This window comes from Python bivittatus, unplaced genomic scaffold (genome assembly GCF_059951505.1).
Source record: "Python bivittatus isolate LINGU-HERP-01145 unplaced genomic scaffold, Pbiv_v1 ctg000080_np1212, whole genome shotgun sequence".
Classification (NCBI taxonomy): Eukaryota; Metazoa; Chordata; class Lepidosauria; order Squamata; family Pythonidae; genus Python; species Python bivittatus.
Window position 1 is genome coordinate 46,944,258 of NW_028277035.1, and position 15,772 is coordinate 46,960,029.

Genomic DNA, 15,772 nt, shown 5'->3' on the forward strand with positions numbered 1-15,772 from the left:
AGAATAAAGTGTAATAGCATTCTTGTTGTATTTGTAAAGGCCTTCCTCAAATGTAATCTGACAAACATCTGTAACTCACAAATCTTCCCTCGTCCCACTTTGCATATGTGCCAGATGTGCATGCCCAAAGATGGATTCTGAGTTTCAGTGTCTATGCAGTGGCTCTGCTAATGGATATTCTAGTATGATTTCACTCCAGAACAATCAAAGCATTTAGAGAAAACTGCAGCCCATTATTGCTGACATGATCAACCAGGTGTAGAGATCAAAGAGATTGATGGAAAGTTTGATTATAAACCATAGGCTCAACTATTACAGGTAGTCCTCACTTAACAATAGTAATTGGGTCGGCAACTCTGTTGCTAACTGACGTGGTCATAAAGTGTAATGTCACATGGCCACACCAACTTATGATGGCAGCTGCAGCAGTTCCAGTTGCTGTCATTAGGTGAATCTTGCATGGTCGTAGCATCCCGCAGTCATGTAGTCACCATTTGCAACCTCCTCCCCATTGACTTTGCTTGTCAGAAGCTGGCAGTGAAGGTTGCAAATGGCAATCATGTGACCATGGAATGCTGCAACATCATAATTACAAGCCAGTTGCCAAGTGCCTGAATAGCGGTCACATGACTGTGGGGACACTGTGATGGCTGCAACTACAAGGACCCATCATAAGTCCTCCTCATTCAGTGCCATTGTAACTTTGAATGGTCACTGAATGAGTGGTCATTCAATGAGAACTACTTGTATTTGGGGCAACTATTCTAATTTTAGACTGCTTGAAACTACTATCTAGATTTCTTAGTTCTATATTTGGCTCTCCACAATGTGTGTTTAATACAGTGGTTAGGCTAGAATCTGGGCTGATTAGAGTAGAAACAAGAGCCTGGATAGTAATATTTAATTATTGGCTCAAACTCAATTATCAACCCATTGGGTTGCTCCATTCTGTTTTCAGTGAAACCTTCCAACCTATCTGGAAGAAGTCACTTAAACAAAAATCAATTTCATGCAGCCTTTCCTGGATTGCTTTATGTAACTGTGGGTGCTCCCAGGCAAAAAATATGATTGCACAATGATCCCTAGAAATAGAGTTACTATACAGTATAATCAGAACTAATTACCCAGCTTCTTCAAAATGCTTTCAATATTTAATGTTTTCTATAGTTTCTAATAGTTTTCTATTTTCATATACTGATAAACCAAAAATACCAATGGACCTTTACTAAGGCATGTTGCCCTGTCCTTCCTTCTGTGCTATCACAGGGTAAATACTACAATGCTCCTATAACACATTTTCTTTGTAATGTGGCATAGAAGAAGTTGAACTGATCACACATCACAATCAGTTCTTTTATACTGTAGATTTAATCTGACAGTGCACCAAAACCTTACTTTCCCTCATCTGGCACTAAAATTTGTGGTCATTTGACTTCTATATTGATTTCCTTCTTTCAGATAAGGTCTTATGTTTCATATTTAACACTATTTCTCAAGCATTAAACAGAAGCCATGGTTTTGTATTATGCTCAATATGTTCATCGTGTCACCAATGCAAAAATGCATCCACCTGTAAGACCACTGTATTTATCTCCTACATTTCATTTCTCCCTGAATCGTCCTATTATTACTTTCTACCACCACCAATATGAATACAGGTACATTCTCCCCTCAGGACATACACCATGCATCCAGTGGCCGCAGAACTTTACATTATAATAAACTCTGTTGCCCTCAAGCATCAAGCTGCAGAATCTCTGGCAGCCTTAGCCAGGACAGCCAATAGTAAGGGATGCTGGGAGTTGTAGTTTAGCACACAAGAGTCTTTATAAATGTTGTAAGGGGCCACCAGACTCTTGTTTTTATTGCAATGGATTATCCTGGCTTCCCCATTGGGGGAAAAAAAGTTAATTAACAAAATATTGCAGTCCTCTCCATGATCAAATACTTATTTTTGCAATAAAGTCACCACACACAATGAAGGAGTGTATTCACAGACATTGCTTATTAGATTATTTGTTCCTATCATAATTTAGACAGCAGTCTATATTTATACTGTTGAGTAAGTTAGCTGGCTAAATATGCCAAATCCAAAATGGATCATGGTATGGGTATATTAGGTGATGGCAACATTTCAATAGTCCCCCAAACCAGAAAAATTGCCTAGTATTAGTTAAGCAATCCTAATTTTTAGATCAAAAATGACTATTCAATTAAAAAAAAAGTTAATGCAATATAATGTATAGGACAGAATACTTAAATGTGGTACACACCAAGTTGTAAGAGTGATTGATGATTCAGTTATTAATAATTACTGATAGTGACTTTAAATACCAGCACAACTAACGCAAAAAGGCCTATAGAAACAGCAACAACATTTCTGATAGCTATTGAAATTAAGGAAAAAGTAACTAACAGTTATTAATAAATAATACAGACTCCAGCCCTGAAAACACAATATCCAGGATACACAATAATCTGTGGTTCAATACAAGTTCATGAACTTAAGAGGAAGTGCATCTGTAATTTTTGTTTTTTAGAACTCAGAATTTGGTACCTAACAGCACTGTATTAATTGCCTTTCTCACATTTTATCTGTGAATTTGCTATTCATACCTAGTATGCCTGCAGAAACTTTGTATCAAACTTCTTGCCCTCAAGATATGTTGGACATCAACGCCTGTAATTCTCAGTCAGGACCTCTTCAGCCATGTTGGCTGGGAACTGTGGGATTTGAGGTCCAACACTTCTGAAGAGCATCCAGTTGGAAAAAAAATATAAATAGTGCTAACAGAAAACGATATTGTTGTGTCCATAAAGTCACAAAGAAGCATATCATGTACGCCGTGATTAGTAAGAAAGACCAAGGTAAGACACGTGATGGGGCCCCCGTTTGTCAACAGCTAACGTGTCCCGCTAAGAGCGTATTGACTGGGTAAATGATCTGTATCTAAAGGGGTGCTATGAGTGAGAAGGCTCCGAAGAGGTTGAGTTCCCACTGAAGAGCCAAAAAAACAGACGGACAGAGAGGCAATCCATTCCGGGCTTTGCCACTTCTGCACGGGAGGGTCCGTTCCGACTGCCTGCTGGTGCAGCGTCCCAGGAAAAGTCCACAGGAGCCGCTCATCTTGCGCTTTGCTATCTGGACCTTACGCCTGCAGGCGCTGGCGGGAAGATTGAGGTGGGAGAAACGAATAGGGGCTCTCGGCAACCATTGGTGAGGCCATGCACGTGCTGGCGAGGGGCTGGCTCGAACTCTGCGCCAGTCTCCATTGGTCCGGGACCGCGCGCTCGCCGCGCGCCCCCATATGAAGCGCGTCCTCTCGGAGGGGTGGGTGCTGGGCTCGCGCCCAGATGAGCGCATGCCCAGTGCGGATGGGGCAGGCGGCGATGGTGGAGCTAGGCTGATGGCGGCGCAGACAGCACTGCGCTGAAGACGCTCAGGGAGCCTGTCTCCATCCGACCGCTGCTGCCTCGCCATGGGCAATGAGGCCAGCCTAGAGGGCGGGGGAGCCGAGGGGCAGCTGCCCCCCGGCCTAGCCGCGGGTCCCTCCACGTCGCCTGGATCCTCCAAGCCACCTTCAGCACCAAGCGGTGGAGGACAGCTCCCACCGGGCAGGGCGCCCGCCGCTGCACCGGGCCCCACGCAGCCGCACGGACCCTCCGCCAGGTGGGAACCACAGACTATCTGGGCTGGGGGAAGTATCGCAGGACAAGTCGCGCGGGGGCAACTTCGGCTGACTGAGCCCAGGAGGATGGAGGCTGTGCGCTAGTTTGGGCTGGAAGGAGCGGGGATTAAGGGCGAAGTGCAGCCGGGAACCCATGCTGCGGAGCGTGTCGCCTCTGAGTATAAACTGGAGCTGAAAGCAAAAGCCATATAGTAGAAGGGAAGGCGCAATCCTTGGAGCCTATGAGAAAAGAGAGAAGGAATTTGGGGTCCACCAGGATGATTTATAACTGTGCTGCAGGAGAAGGCTGTGGGTATGGTAGGATATCTTCACGAGAATAGTGTATATGGAAAAAAAGAAAGGTGGTTTGACCTGAGTTTGCCATGTGTTCTTAATTTTAAGGAAAAGCATGCTTTCGAGGTTATTTCTCAGTCCCAAAGAGATGCAACTCCTTAGAGTGAATTGGATGCCCCTTATTCCAGAACCAAATGTCTTATTTTGAGAATGTTGCTAATTGGTTCAGTTTATGCTATGGCTTTATGTTGTATCAAGTGGAGCTCTGAAAAGATCTTATGACGATTTCTAGAAAGATTGAGTTGGGGGCCATTCAAGCTTAAATAATTTTTTAAGATAGAGAAAGGAGAAACCTGTCCATATTTGGAGATTTGAACTAGTGTGTAGGAAGATGAATGTGGCAAGAAGATGGTGGTGAAGACAGAAGCATGTGCATATCAACTGGATGAGGACCTGCTTTCACAGAGGGTGCCGTAGTGCAGGCTAGTATCAGAGAGAGGGGAGCCAAGAAACATGAATGGGATGCTGATTACACAGCAAAGGACGGGATAAGTGGCATGCAAAAAAGAAAGGAAAAGACATGGTTTGAGGGTAAAGAGCCACAAGTAGTTTCCCCAAAGCTACTGGTTGTTAGGAATATGTCTGGCTTGAGTTATGAACAAAACCAAATATTTCTACATACTTCCGTTTCATGCACGTTTGTCATATTGACATGATACTTGCCTACAAAGACACAATTGTTCATACTTAAGTACAGTGTGTGCCTATCCTAATTACATCCAGTTAGAATATAAATTAAAATAGTTATGTAATCAATGCCTTATACACCATGTTCACTAAAATACAAATGCTTGGTTTATTGTTTCCCTGATGAAAACAAACATCATGGCACATAGTACATTTAAAACATGATTAATTCTAGATCTTTGGTGCTGGCAAGCACTACAGATGGGAAAACATCAGTAGCAGTTTAAAAACAGTTTAAAACATCAGGAGAGTAATACTTTTCCAGCATTCAATGCTATGTATTAAAATATCAAGTATATCCATATAGAGCTAAAGGTAGACAGAAATGTATTAAATACTTGTATTAAAAGTAATATTCATATGTTTATCGATCACTCCATTATTTCATGGGAAATATAATGGTGAGTTCTGGAAGAAATCAAATAGCTTGCTGTATTCTAAGATTATATTTGGATTCAAATTGGAGACTTCCTTTGTTCTGGTTTAACTGAGTTTTTCATAGCATCTGATTTTCTTGCAGAAATTTGTAAAAAGGAACATAGAGTTCAGTTTGGTATTCTGTGTGAATGTATCTTTTTTTTCAAGCAAGCATTGTCCATTTTACACTTCAAATATGTGTTTTGATGATGCATTTAATTGTTAAATCCACTTGTGAAATCATAGTTGATCTTTTTAGCAGAATTGTCATCTGTATAGATAAAAGAATATCTGAGTTAAATTGTGGCAATTATTTCATTCTGCAAGATCCAGGTTTGCACATTACTCCTCAGCTGAGCCTAGGGAGATATAGGCCAAGCATCAGTGATCATGCAAGGGAAGTTCATACAGACATGAAAATAAATAGATGTTGAAATGCTCAGGCAGAACAAATTTGCATGAAGACTTGGAGAAATGTATAAGTGAGTCTGGGTAGTTTTGCACATGTGTTTAGATAATATTGAAAGAAAAGAAGTGTTCTCATGTGGGGACCTGCAGCAGGATTATCTAGTTCCTCTAAGCTGGGTCTATTTGCCTCTGGAAGGTTTTCTTAATTCTGCAGTCTGGATTCATATATGCACCATGAAGTGGTAATGGACTGAGTGTCTTATTTTGAGGCATCTGCGCATTGAGGCTTTTCTGTGACACTTCTGCCATGGTGTGTTGAAGAGAGAGCTGGGAAGCAATCCAAACACTAATATATCAGTGCAGAAGTACTAGATTTTTTTCCCCAAGACCCAGACAATCAGCAGAACCTGTTCTTTCAAAGCAGGCATTCTACTATGTCCCTGACCTGATTAATGAATGTTTATTTGGTCAGCCTTTTATTCTTCTGCTTAGGGAATGTGCTGGAAAAGTCATGAATATCGGCAATTGTGTGTGTGTGTGTGTGTGTGCATATAGGTAGGTAGTAGCCATGTTATTGTTGCAGCAAAATAACAAAAGGACTTATAGCAGTGTTAAGAAAACATCCATATGTAATTAGGATAAAATATGTTAATTAAAAGTATTGTCTCAGGCATTAGAATTTCCCTGACTTCATTTTAAGAAAAGTTGTTTTGCTTATTGAAATATATATATTTATAAAGTGAATTTACTGCAGTGTTTACTATTGCTAGTGACTGTGTTTCAGAAGCTAAATGTGAGAGAAGTTGATATAAAATATTGGGATGTGAAAATATGCTATAATAAATCTAATATGGACCAATATTATTGCAATGAGTAGCAATAAGAAGAAACAGCTATAGATTAATAGTAAATCACATGTTTTACATGCAAAATATTCAGGTTTAATCCCTGGTTTTTCTAGGAAGCCTGGACTTTTACTTCAAGCGTGTCTACAGAGTTCCAGACCAATGTTCCGAGTTGATATAAGGCAGTTTCTTATTTTAGTGGACTTGTGACGGTGAATAGGAAAGCTTCTATTAACATTATTGTTTAGGCTGATGTTATAATCTCTATTGTTTTAATCTTTTATTATGGTATTAGACTATATGCCATTAGAGTCATGTGCAACTGACATGGCCTATAAACCTAAATAAGGAAAATAAATAATTACGTGTGATTAATTTTGTTTCAAACTTTTTATATTAGTTCTAAAGTTGGACTGCTAGATATATGTAGAGAACCCTGTGGGATATACATCAGAATGGATTTGCAAAAATTGTGTTGTTAATTTTTTAGATAGGCAGCTTGTGGCCTCCAGTTATATTAACTCCATTCCTTCCAATATTTCACATGCTTAATAACATGGATGCAGCTACATCTGTCTTGTAGATGACTGCAGTCTAATAATGTAAATTATTCTTTTATTGCTACCTTTTGAATTGTTATAGTCTACTTCTTAACAAAGTATATTAATCTTGGACGAAATTTAAAGATTTGGAACACTAGTCATTATTTTCTTTTTATAATATACATAAATGTATTTTTCTAACTTGTTGCCAGTGATAATTCCCCTGGCTATTGATAGCGCTGTGGTCATGTTGGTTTAAAACCACATGACCAAAGGAAGAAACGATTTGGAGCTTTATGGAGGAGTTTATGGTTATGGGAAAATAAATTAATTTGCTATATGAATCAAGGAACTTAAAGCAAGAGTTAAACAACAAAGTGGTTACAAAATGTCAGGGTAAGAATATTAAGAAAGGTAGAGGAAGATGGGATCTTGGGATGTCTATTTGATTTGGATTAACCTAGTTGTGGATCCCTAGTTTATATATAATTCAGATGTCACAAGAAATTGATTAAATCCACATGTCTTTGCAATGAGGTTATATCCTTTAGCCATAATTTTACTAATATATGTTCCTGAAATTTCAATTACAGACAGTCTATAAGGCATACATCTGCACCATTCCTCATAAAAGCCAATCCATTCTGCTGCTGAACTACCATTTTTTTTACATTATGAAACCTTATATTTGAGTATTGTTTAGTGGCAATCTTCTACAAAACCCATTTCTGCCGTGCTTCTTCACCTTTAGAAGATTATTATAAAAAATAAGAATCAACAAAAATCTAGAGAATGTGGATTAAATAATAAATACAATAAAAAGGGGCTTTCTCAGATAATTTTTTAAGAGACTGGAGAGAATACATGCCATTTAGAATGTTAGACATCAACATAGGAAGCATGGAGTCAAATCCCCTCTTAGTTTCTAGGTGCATTTAATTCAGAGTTTAAGCCTGATCTTGTGAAATATGTGAAAGGTGGGATGTTTAAGTGTGTGCTTCTGAAGATTCTCCTAGATCATGGTACTTTATAAGTTAGAGGTAGATGATGATGTTCTCTAGTGCTTGCATTTGATCCACTACTTCCAAAAGGTATGCTGGGGATTTCAACTCAGTCAAAATTACATTTCAGGTTCATACAGATTTTTTTTTAAATTTCTCATGCTGTTTAATATTGATATGAAACCATTGACGGATGCTTTCTGGGAATTTAGATTGTGTTGTCATCAGAGTAATGTTTACATCGCATCCTGTTACTGTTTTAACACTGGATGTGCTAAATCATTATCTGGGCAGGGTAATAGGTAGATGAAAGCCAATATACTGAAGTTTAATCTACACGAGATGGAAATACTACTGATGAATGGTTTTGGTGTTCTGCTGAGTGCTGCCAACCTGTTCTGAAGGCAGGCTATGAAGCATCTTCTAGCTTATGCTACTATGCCAGCTGTGACCCTACCTTGATTGAGAAGGATGGGCTTTAATGGACTATGCTGTGGTAATCTCCCATTTAGGTGGCTGCAGTGCATTGTATATTAAGTGGGTTTTAATAAAGTTCTAGTCAATTCAGTTAATATAAAGTAAAGCTCCTAGAATTCTGCCTAGGCATTATGAATCAAGTTGTTGTTGCTGGTATATGATTTATCATTTTCCCTAGTTTCTATATCAAGGCCTGGTTCAAAGGGTTGGTTTTAAATCCTGTAAAATCCTGCAGGGCTTGAGAAGCTATTATGAGAAGGATCAACTTATTTCATGCATAACTTAAAATCATGCTGAAGTCCTTCTCCAAATGTCCCATCTTAGTATTAAAATAGGCTGGGTAGCAGTGAAAGAAAGCACTGTTCAGGCCATTTTGCTATGTAACACCTTCCCCAGGGAGAACTTCCTAGCTCCTATTCTGATAATAATTTGATATAATGAAGCAAATACATGTTTATTTCCTCAAGTCTTTCAATTTATGTTATATGTTTTATATTGTTTAAGAATTATGAATTTTACTGCTCTATGCTCATGTTTAGATTGATCACTGATGTAGAATTTTTTTTTAAAAATCCCCCTTTAAAAATGTTCATGATATATTTTGTTTTATTTTACAGATTGATTAATTTAGCTTTATGTTATCAAGATTTAGTTTTATTTTATGGTTACATTAAGATTGTGATTGCTTTGGTGTGCAATACTTCAATTCCTAGGAGAGAATCCTTTCACCAGTTGAAGTTCCAACCTCAGGTAGACTTTCCATCTTGGAGGCGGGTGGGGGTGGGGGAACCTTTGCTCCCAACCTCTGAGTGTGAGGAGCTTTCCCAACAGTGAAAATCTCCAACATAGGAAAGAATGGAAAGAGGTATGTGAGAGAACTGGTCAGGCGTTGAGTCCGAATTGCTGCTGCTGAATCTAATGGTCTTACTGCCCTTCCTTGTGTGTCATGGGCACAGCACTGATAAGCTCAGTCACTTTTGGAAAAGGTTTCATAAGCTAACCAGAAAGCTTCGGTTACAGAGAGACCCATACATTGCATCTATAAAATAAATAATTAGCAGGGTTGATGACATGAGCTGAGTCAACTGCCATCTCTTATAATAAGCAAGCTCATGATAAGATAATGGAATCCTGAGTACTATGAGCTTCTTGGAGAATATAGAAATATGGTGAATAGATTGGAATGTGATATTTTCAAACCATTAAGATGATAGTTAACATGACTATATGCATTTTATTTTTTATGAAATTTCTCAGTTAAAACAGTCTTGAAAAGTAGGTTGATCTAATCATTTCTATGTAAAATGATGAAAATAATCAATTTGAAATTAATTTTATAAACCTTAATATAGGATTTGAACAGGAAGGTGATTACGGAGATAGCAAATGGACACTGGCATGACTTTTTGTGTTTTCCTTTAAAATTTAGTTTATTTTAATACAGATAGTCCCCAGGTTAAGAACCCCAAGTTTAAGGATGACCCATAGTTAAGAATGGAGCCTATTGTAGCAAAATTCAAGTTAAATGCACAATGGTTCGAGTTCATTATACAATACTACTTATACAGTATTATACAATAATACTGTTCTGGCTTACATACAAATTTGACTTAAGGACAGACCTTGGGAATAGAACTCATTCTTAAACTGGGGACTACCTGTGTAGACCAAACGTATGTTATATTGGGGATATCTCTAAAGTGGTATCTGCAGATAATCAATAAAAAATATGCTTATTTCCTAACAAGATCCTGAGGTTTTTGGAACCTATACTTTGATCTATTTGTGGGAAAGATATCGGCAAGTATTAATCAGGCTGCTAAGAGCATCCTGCTAATCTTTAAGGCTAAATCAAAACTTCCAAAGCTCATGTAAATACCTGGATCTGGCTGTTGTAAGGTCTGGGTACATGAACAGTTTTCATTGTTCTTCTCACAGATCCTACCCCCATGAAGCTTGTTCTCTGCTTTTCCCTTCCTAGGTAGCCTCCTCATAATCTTCCACATTCTACCACCATGCAAGAAGATATCATGATTTTATTTTACATCTGTTAGAAAACCCGTTTTATAAATCTTACATGAAGTAAGTAGTTATAAAAGAACAAAACAGGGGAAATTTAGTAAACTTGAAAAGACTGTGCAGTGACTGGTGGTGGTGAAGTCTTGGTGTAGGATTAGAGAGACACCAGTCTCAGCCATGGAAATTCACTGGGGATCTTTGGGCCAATCACACTCTCTCAGTCCAACTTACCTCCCAGGGCCGCTGTTGCATGAAAAAACTGGAAGAGGAGACAGTATGCATGCCTCCTTGAACTCCTGGAGGAAAGGCCAAATAGAATCCTAACAATTAAGTGGTAAATAAATTATAATCTGATTTCTTCACATATGTGACCATTTTAGAGCCATCTTCTCTTTTATATATTAAATTGATGTTTTCTCTGTTTTGAAACCTAGGGCCAGTTAATAGTTGATAGAACAAAGGTGTTATAACTTCATACCACTCCATCGTTGTTTATTTCTGAAAGATATCCATTTAGATACAATCAATCAAATTGGTCCTCATGACCTTCCAAATGCTTTACCTCTATAGAATTCATGTCAAATATATACACATGTATATCAAATATATACACACACACACTTAGGTGTATAACATATATAATTATATGTTTCCTTTTTGCCCTGTATTTCTTTAACTGCCCACTTTTTACAGCAATGAAAACAGTATTACTAGCCTTGTAATTGCTCCCTTTTACTACGTTGCTCCTCTGGCTTTCGGTCCTTATCAGTTCATAGGAGGGAAAAAACAATGACTTGTTCCTGGCTGGCTGTGGCTGGTCTGCATCTTCGGAAGGCTTGTGAACGGTGAGGCTTTGCTATTCCTTTCACAGTGGGAGCGGCTATAGCAGCTTCCGAGGTTTGTTGCTCACTCCACCAACTGTTTTGGTCTCACCTCCTCCATGCATGACCAGCTGCTGTAGCTTTCCAGCACTCTCCTTTCTCTCTTCCACCAACACCTATACCCTGTGCCATCAACGTACCTCTTTTATCTCCCTGCTGTACAGGTATGGTTCCTTGTTTTCTTAAAGTCCCAGGGAAACAATCCATAAGGAAGGAAAACTCAGCAGCTTTGAGTCTTTCTTTCCACAGCCCCTCACTCTGGAATAGCCTGCCCCTTGAAATCAGGTTAGCCCTTCCCTATTGTCATTCTGGAAGAGCATTAAACAATTTCACTTGATTTTCCTGGTGGATGGTGTTAAGGGTTGAGAGAATGTTTATGTTACTCTATTTTTAATTTGAATTTTCCTTTGTTCATTGAAAGCTGTGAAGAATGTAGAATGCATTGGGCGACATGCAAATGTATGTAATAAATAAATAAACATCCACCTTGTAAAGGGCTCCATAGTGTACATCCACTGCCATTTTATGAAAATGCTTTGTTTTTAATGTTGTTTAGTACCTTAACATCTAGTGAATTTATAGTACCGAGCATGGATTAAGATTCTGCCAAAATCCATATTGTCAAATGGAGCAGGATAATTCTGAACAAATTTTCATTTCTTGGCAAGATGCAAACCGGTCTAATTCTGATCTTTTCTCATTTTGGTCTTCTGTGAAACTCTGCTCCATAGTATTGTGGGATGGTTGGCATGGCAGTGCTACTCCAAACAGAAGGGGGGACCCACTTTTGTCATTTATATTAAATGATATGGTGGGGACTGGGAAAAGAGGAGGACATTACATTCAGTAAGCAATAAGCTACTCTGAGTGATCCTATGGGATGATCCCAGGATGGGCCATCCCATTCACAGCATCTTAGGTGAGATCTTTATTTTTAATAATTCGATACACTTCATTGTTGCTCAGACTCTTCTCCTGATTGTTTCTGTGATAATGTTTATGAGTTGCATTAACCAATTAACCTAGCTTAGTGATATAGGGAATATAGGGAAAAAGGCAAATTATTTATTTGTATTTCTGCTGCTGCCAGAGCCAATCATTCTGCATCATCACCATTAGTTTATACACCACCTGTTTTCTTTTCACAACCCTCTCTGTCTGAAAGTTGGCAAGAATATTCCCCTGCAAATTTCATCATATTCTGTCCTGATACAATGAAGTTATGGAGACTTGTCAAAGAAGGTCAGTTCAAAGCCCCTTGCACTGATTATATGAAGTTTGGCCCTCTGTACTCCATACATACATACATACATATATATGAAAGATAAAAACTAACAAGAACTAATGTTTAGAATAAAGAAAAGAGAGAAGAAAAGAGAGAAGAAAAAGACAAACCCAAAAGTGCAGAAACAAAAGAAAGAAAATATAAAGAAGTAGCTTCCGATTTTGCAGTTATAGGTAGAGATGTAAATTAACCTCTTACTCTGTAGTTACAGCATGAATTACACTTTTTCTATAATCTATTTTTTTCTAATCATCAAAACCATATATCATAATTTCATTTTTTTTCTGTTTCATGCAAAAGGTCTATAAGGGGTTTCCATTCAGCATTAAACTTAGATAATGTCTTTTCTCTGATCAAAGCTGTCAATCTGGCCATTTCAGCAAGTCCCATCATCTTCACTATCCATTCCTTCACTGTGGGTAATGTCAAATCTTTCCACATTTGTGTCGCTGCAGTTATCATGTATAAAAACAAAATTCCATGACTTTTTTTCCAACTGTTTGTCCATCAGTCCCAAAAGAAAAGCCTCTAATTTCAATTGTAGATTAATCTTATATAATTGAGACCAACATTTTCTAGTTTTTTTGCATGTCCACCAAGCCTGGTAAAATGTCCCCTCTTGTTGTTTACATTTCCATCATAAATTTGAAGTACCCTTATACATTCTGAGCAATTTTTCCAGTGATATATACCAATGGTACATCATTTTATAAAAATTCTCTTTGAGATTATAACATTTCAATCCTTTCATCCACATGTTCTCCCACTGTTCCATTTGTATATTGTGACCAAATTTTTTAGCCCATTTCGTCATACATTCTTTCATTTCTTCTTTTTCTGTTTAAAATTTCAATAGAAGTTTATGCATTTTAGCAATAACATGTTCACCATTTGTAAGAGTTCTATTTCAAACTCAGTCTTACAATGCTCAAAACCAAAAGTTCTTTTATCTATTTTAAATCTTTCTAGTAATTGTATATAAGAAAACCGTTGGCAAGTGTATCCTTCTGTCACCAGGTCTTCCCTTGATTTTATTTTACATTCTCCTTGAGAAAATTCTAATATGTTACAATAAGTTAGCCATTTGTGTTTACAGATAATCCTCGCTTAACAACCACAATAGGGACCAGAAAATTGGTTGCTAAGTGGGGCAGTCATTAAGTAAATCACCACATAACCAGACCTGATTCTATAACCATTATTACAATGGTCGTTAAGTGAATCATGTGGTTAAGTAAATCACATGGTCATTAAGTGAATCCAGCTTCCCCAGTGGATGTTTTTTGCCAGAATTCGCTTAACAACCACATGATTTGCTTAACAACCATGTGATTCACTTAATGACCATTGTAAAAAAAGCTGCAAATCGTGATCATGTGATCGCGGAGGTGGCATGACAGTTTTTGATGGTTCTAAGTGTGAGTACAGGTTGTAAAGCACTTTCTCCTAGGCCATTGTAATTTCAAATCATCATTAAACGAACAGTTGTTAAGCAAGAACTACCTGTACTTATCATTTTTCTTCTATAAAATGCTTCTTGTGCTGAGAACCACAAAGGTATTTTCAGGCACAACCTGGGTTTATATCTGTTCCATATTCTCAGTATGGCATGTCTAACAAAACGATTTTTTAAATCTACATTAACCTTAGCTTTATCGTACCATAAATACCATCGTACCATGCCACCCAAATCTCAAATCATGAGATTCATTTTATTCATCAGTTCTGTTTGATCTTGTACCTTCATACTTTTTGTTAACTTCTTTGTCTTCTGTTTGTTAATCTTGAAACTTGATAATGGATCAAATTCTTTTAGTTTTCTCATTAATGTTAGCACCAAATCATCTGCAAAAGCTCTTAACTTATAAATCTCATTTTTAATCTTTACTCCCACAATCCTCCCATCCTATCTTATGTCTCTTCAAAGTTTCATGAACCAAAATAAATGGAACAGGAGACAGTGGGCAGCCCTGTTTTGTTATTTTTTGTATCTCACATGGTTTTGTTAAATCTCCATTAACAATAATTTGTGCTTTCTGTGAAGCATAGGTCATCTTTACCCATTTTATAAAGTTCTCTCCAAAATTCGTATCATCCAAAACTTTAAATAAGAAAGTCCAGTTCAAATTGTCAAAAGCTTTCTTTGTATCTAAACAAATTAATGCAGCTTGTTTCTTATTATGCTGTTCCAAATATTCTAGAATACCCTGCACAGTTCTAACATTGTCTTTTAACGGTCTTTTGGGTAAAAACTCACATTGATCTTCATGAATAAATTATTGCAAAATGATTTTCAATCTATCAGCTAGGATAGTTGTGCACAATTTATAATCATTATTCAATCATGATATTGGAGTATAATTTCTTGTTAAAGTCAAATCTTCTCCTATTAGTGCTATATTAGTCTCTGGCACAAATAGAATTCATCATATTTTGCAGAGGTTGTAAAGTTCATCCTTAGAACATTTATAGTAAGAACCCAATAATCCATCTGGTCCAGGTACTTTTCCTGGTTTAATCTTTTTATAACTTCAGAAACTTCCCGTATTGTTATAGGTCCATTCATAATCTGTCTGCGTTTCTCTGTAATCCTTGGTAGATTTCTTTGTTTAAATCTTCATCTATTTTCTCCAAAGGAGTATCATGACCTGTATACAAATTTGAATAGTACTGATGAAATGCTTTTTGTATAGCCACATTATCTGTTAATACAGTATCTCCCTCTTGAATCATTGTCTTTTCTTTTTCTTTTCTTAATTTGTATGCTAGCCATTTCTCTGTTTATTTACAAATTCAATTTTTTTTGCTTTACATAGTTCATTTTATTTCCATTTCTCTTACTGTTAAAACTGTTGTTGTAAAAGTTTAATTTGATGAGAAATAGTTATCTTCTCTGGAGATTTTGTTAATTCTTCTTTTCTTTTTATCTCATCCAAAACAGCCTGTGAGTTCTCTTGGCTCTTCTTTATGAGTTCAGTATTATGTTGTTTAAAATAACCTCTAATAAAAGCTTTACTTGTATCCCAAACCATTCTTAAAATCAGTGCCTTTATTTAAATTATTTTTTAAAACATTCTGTTATTTTCTTTTTACAATCCTCCACTATTGCTTCTTTCTGTAACAACATTTCATTTAATCCCCATCTAAAAGAGCTAGATTTCCTTTTATAAATCAAACTCACCAAACCT

The 15,772-nt window shown here is 37.2% G+C and overlaps 1 protein-coding gene across 1 annotated transcript in view; it reads left to right on the forward strand.

The window, feature by feature from the left end:
- Positions 1-3,479: 3,479 nt before the first annotated feature.
- Positions 3,480-15,772, forward strand: part of BSN (bassoon presynaptic cytomatrix protein) — a 218,734-nt gene continuing 206,441 nt past the window's right edge. Inside the window, exon 1 of the mRNA XM_088134003.1 lies at positions 3,480-3,670. Within this exon, the coding sequence (XP_087990129.1) occupies positions 3,480-3,670 (191 nt within the window). The remainder of the gene's footprint in view (positions 3,671-15,772) is intronic.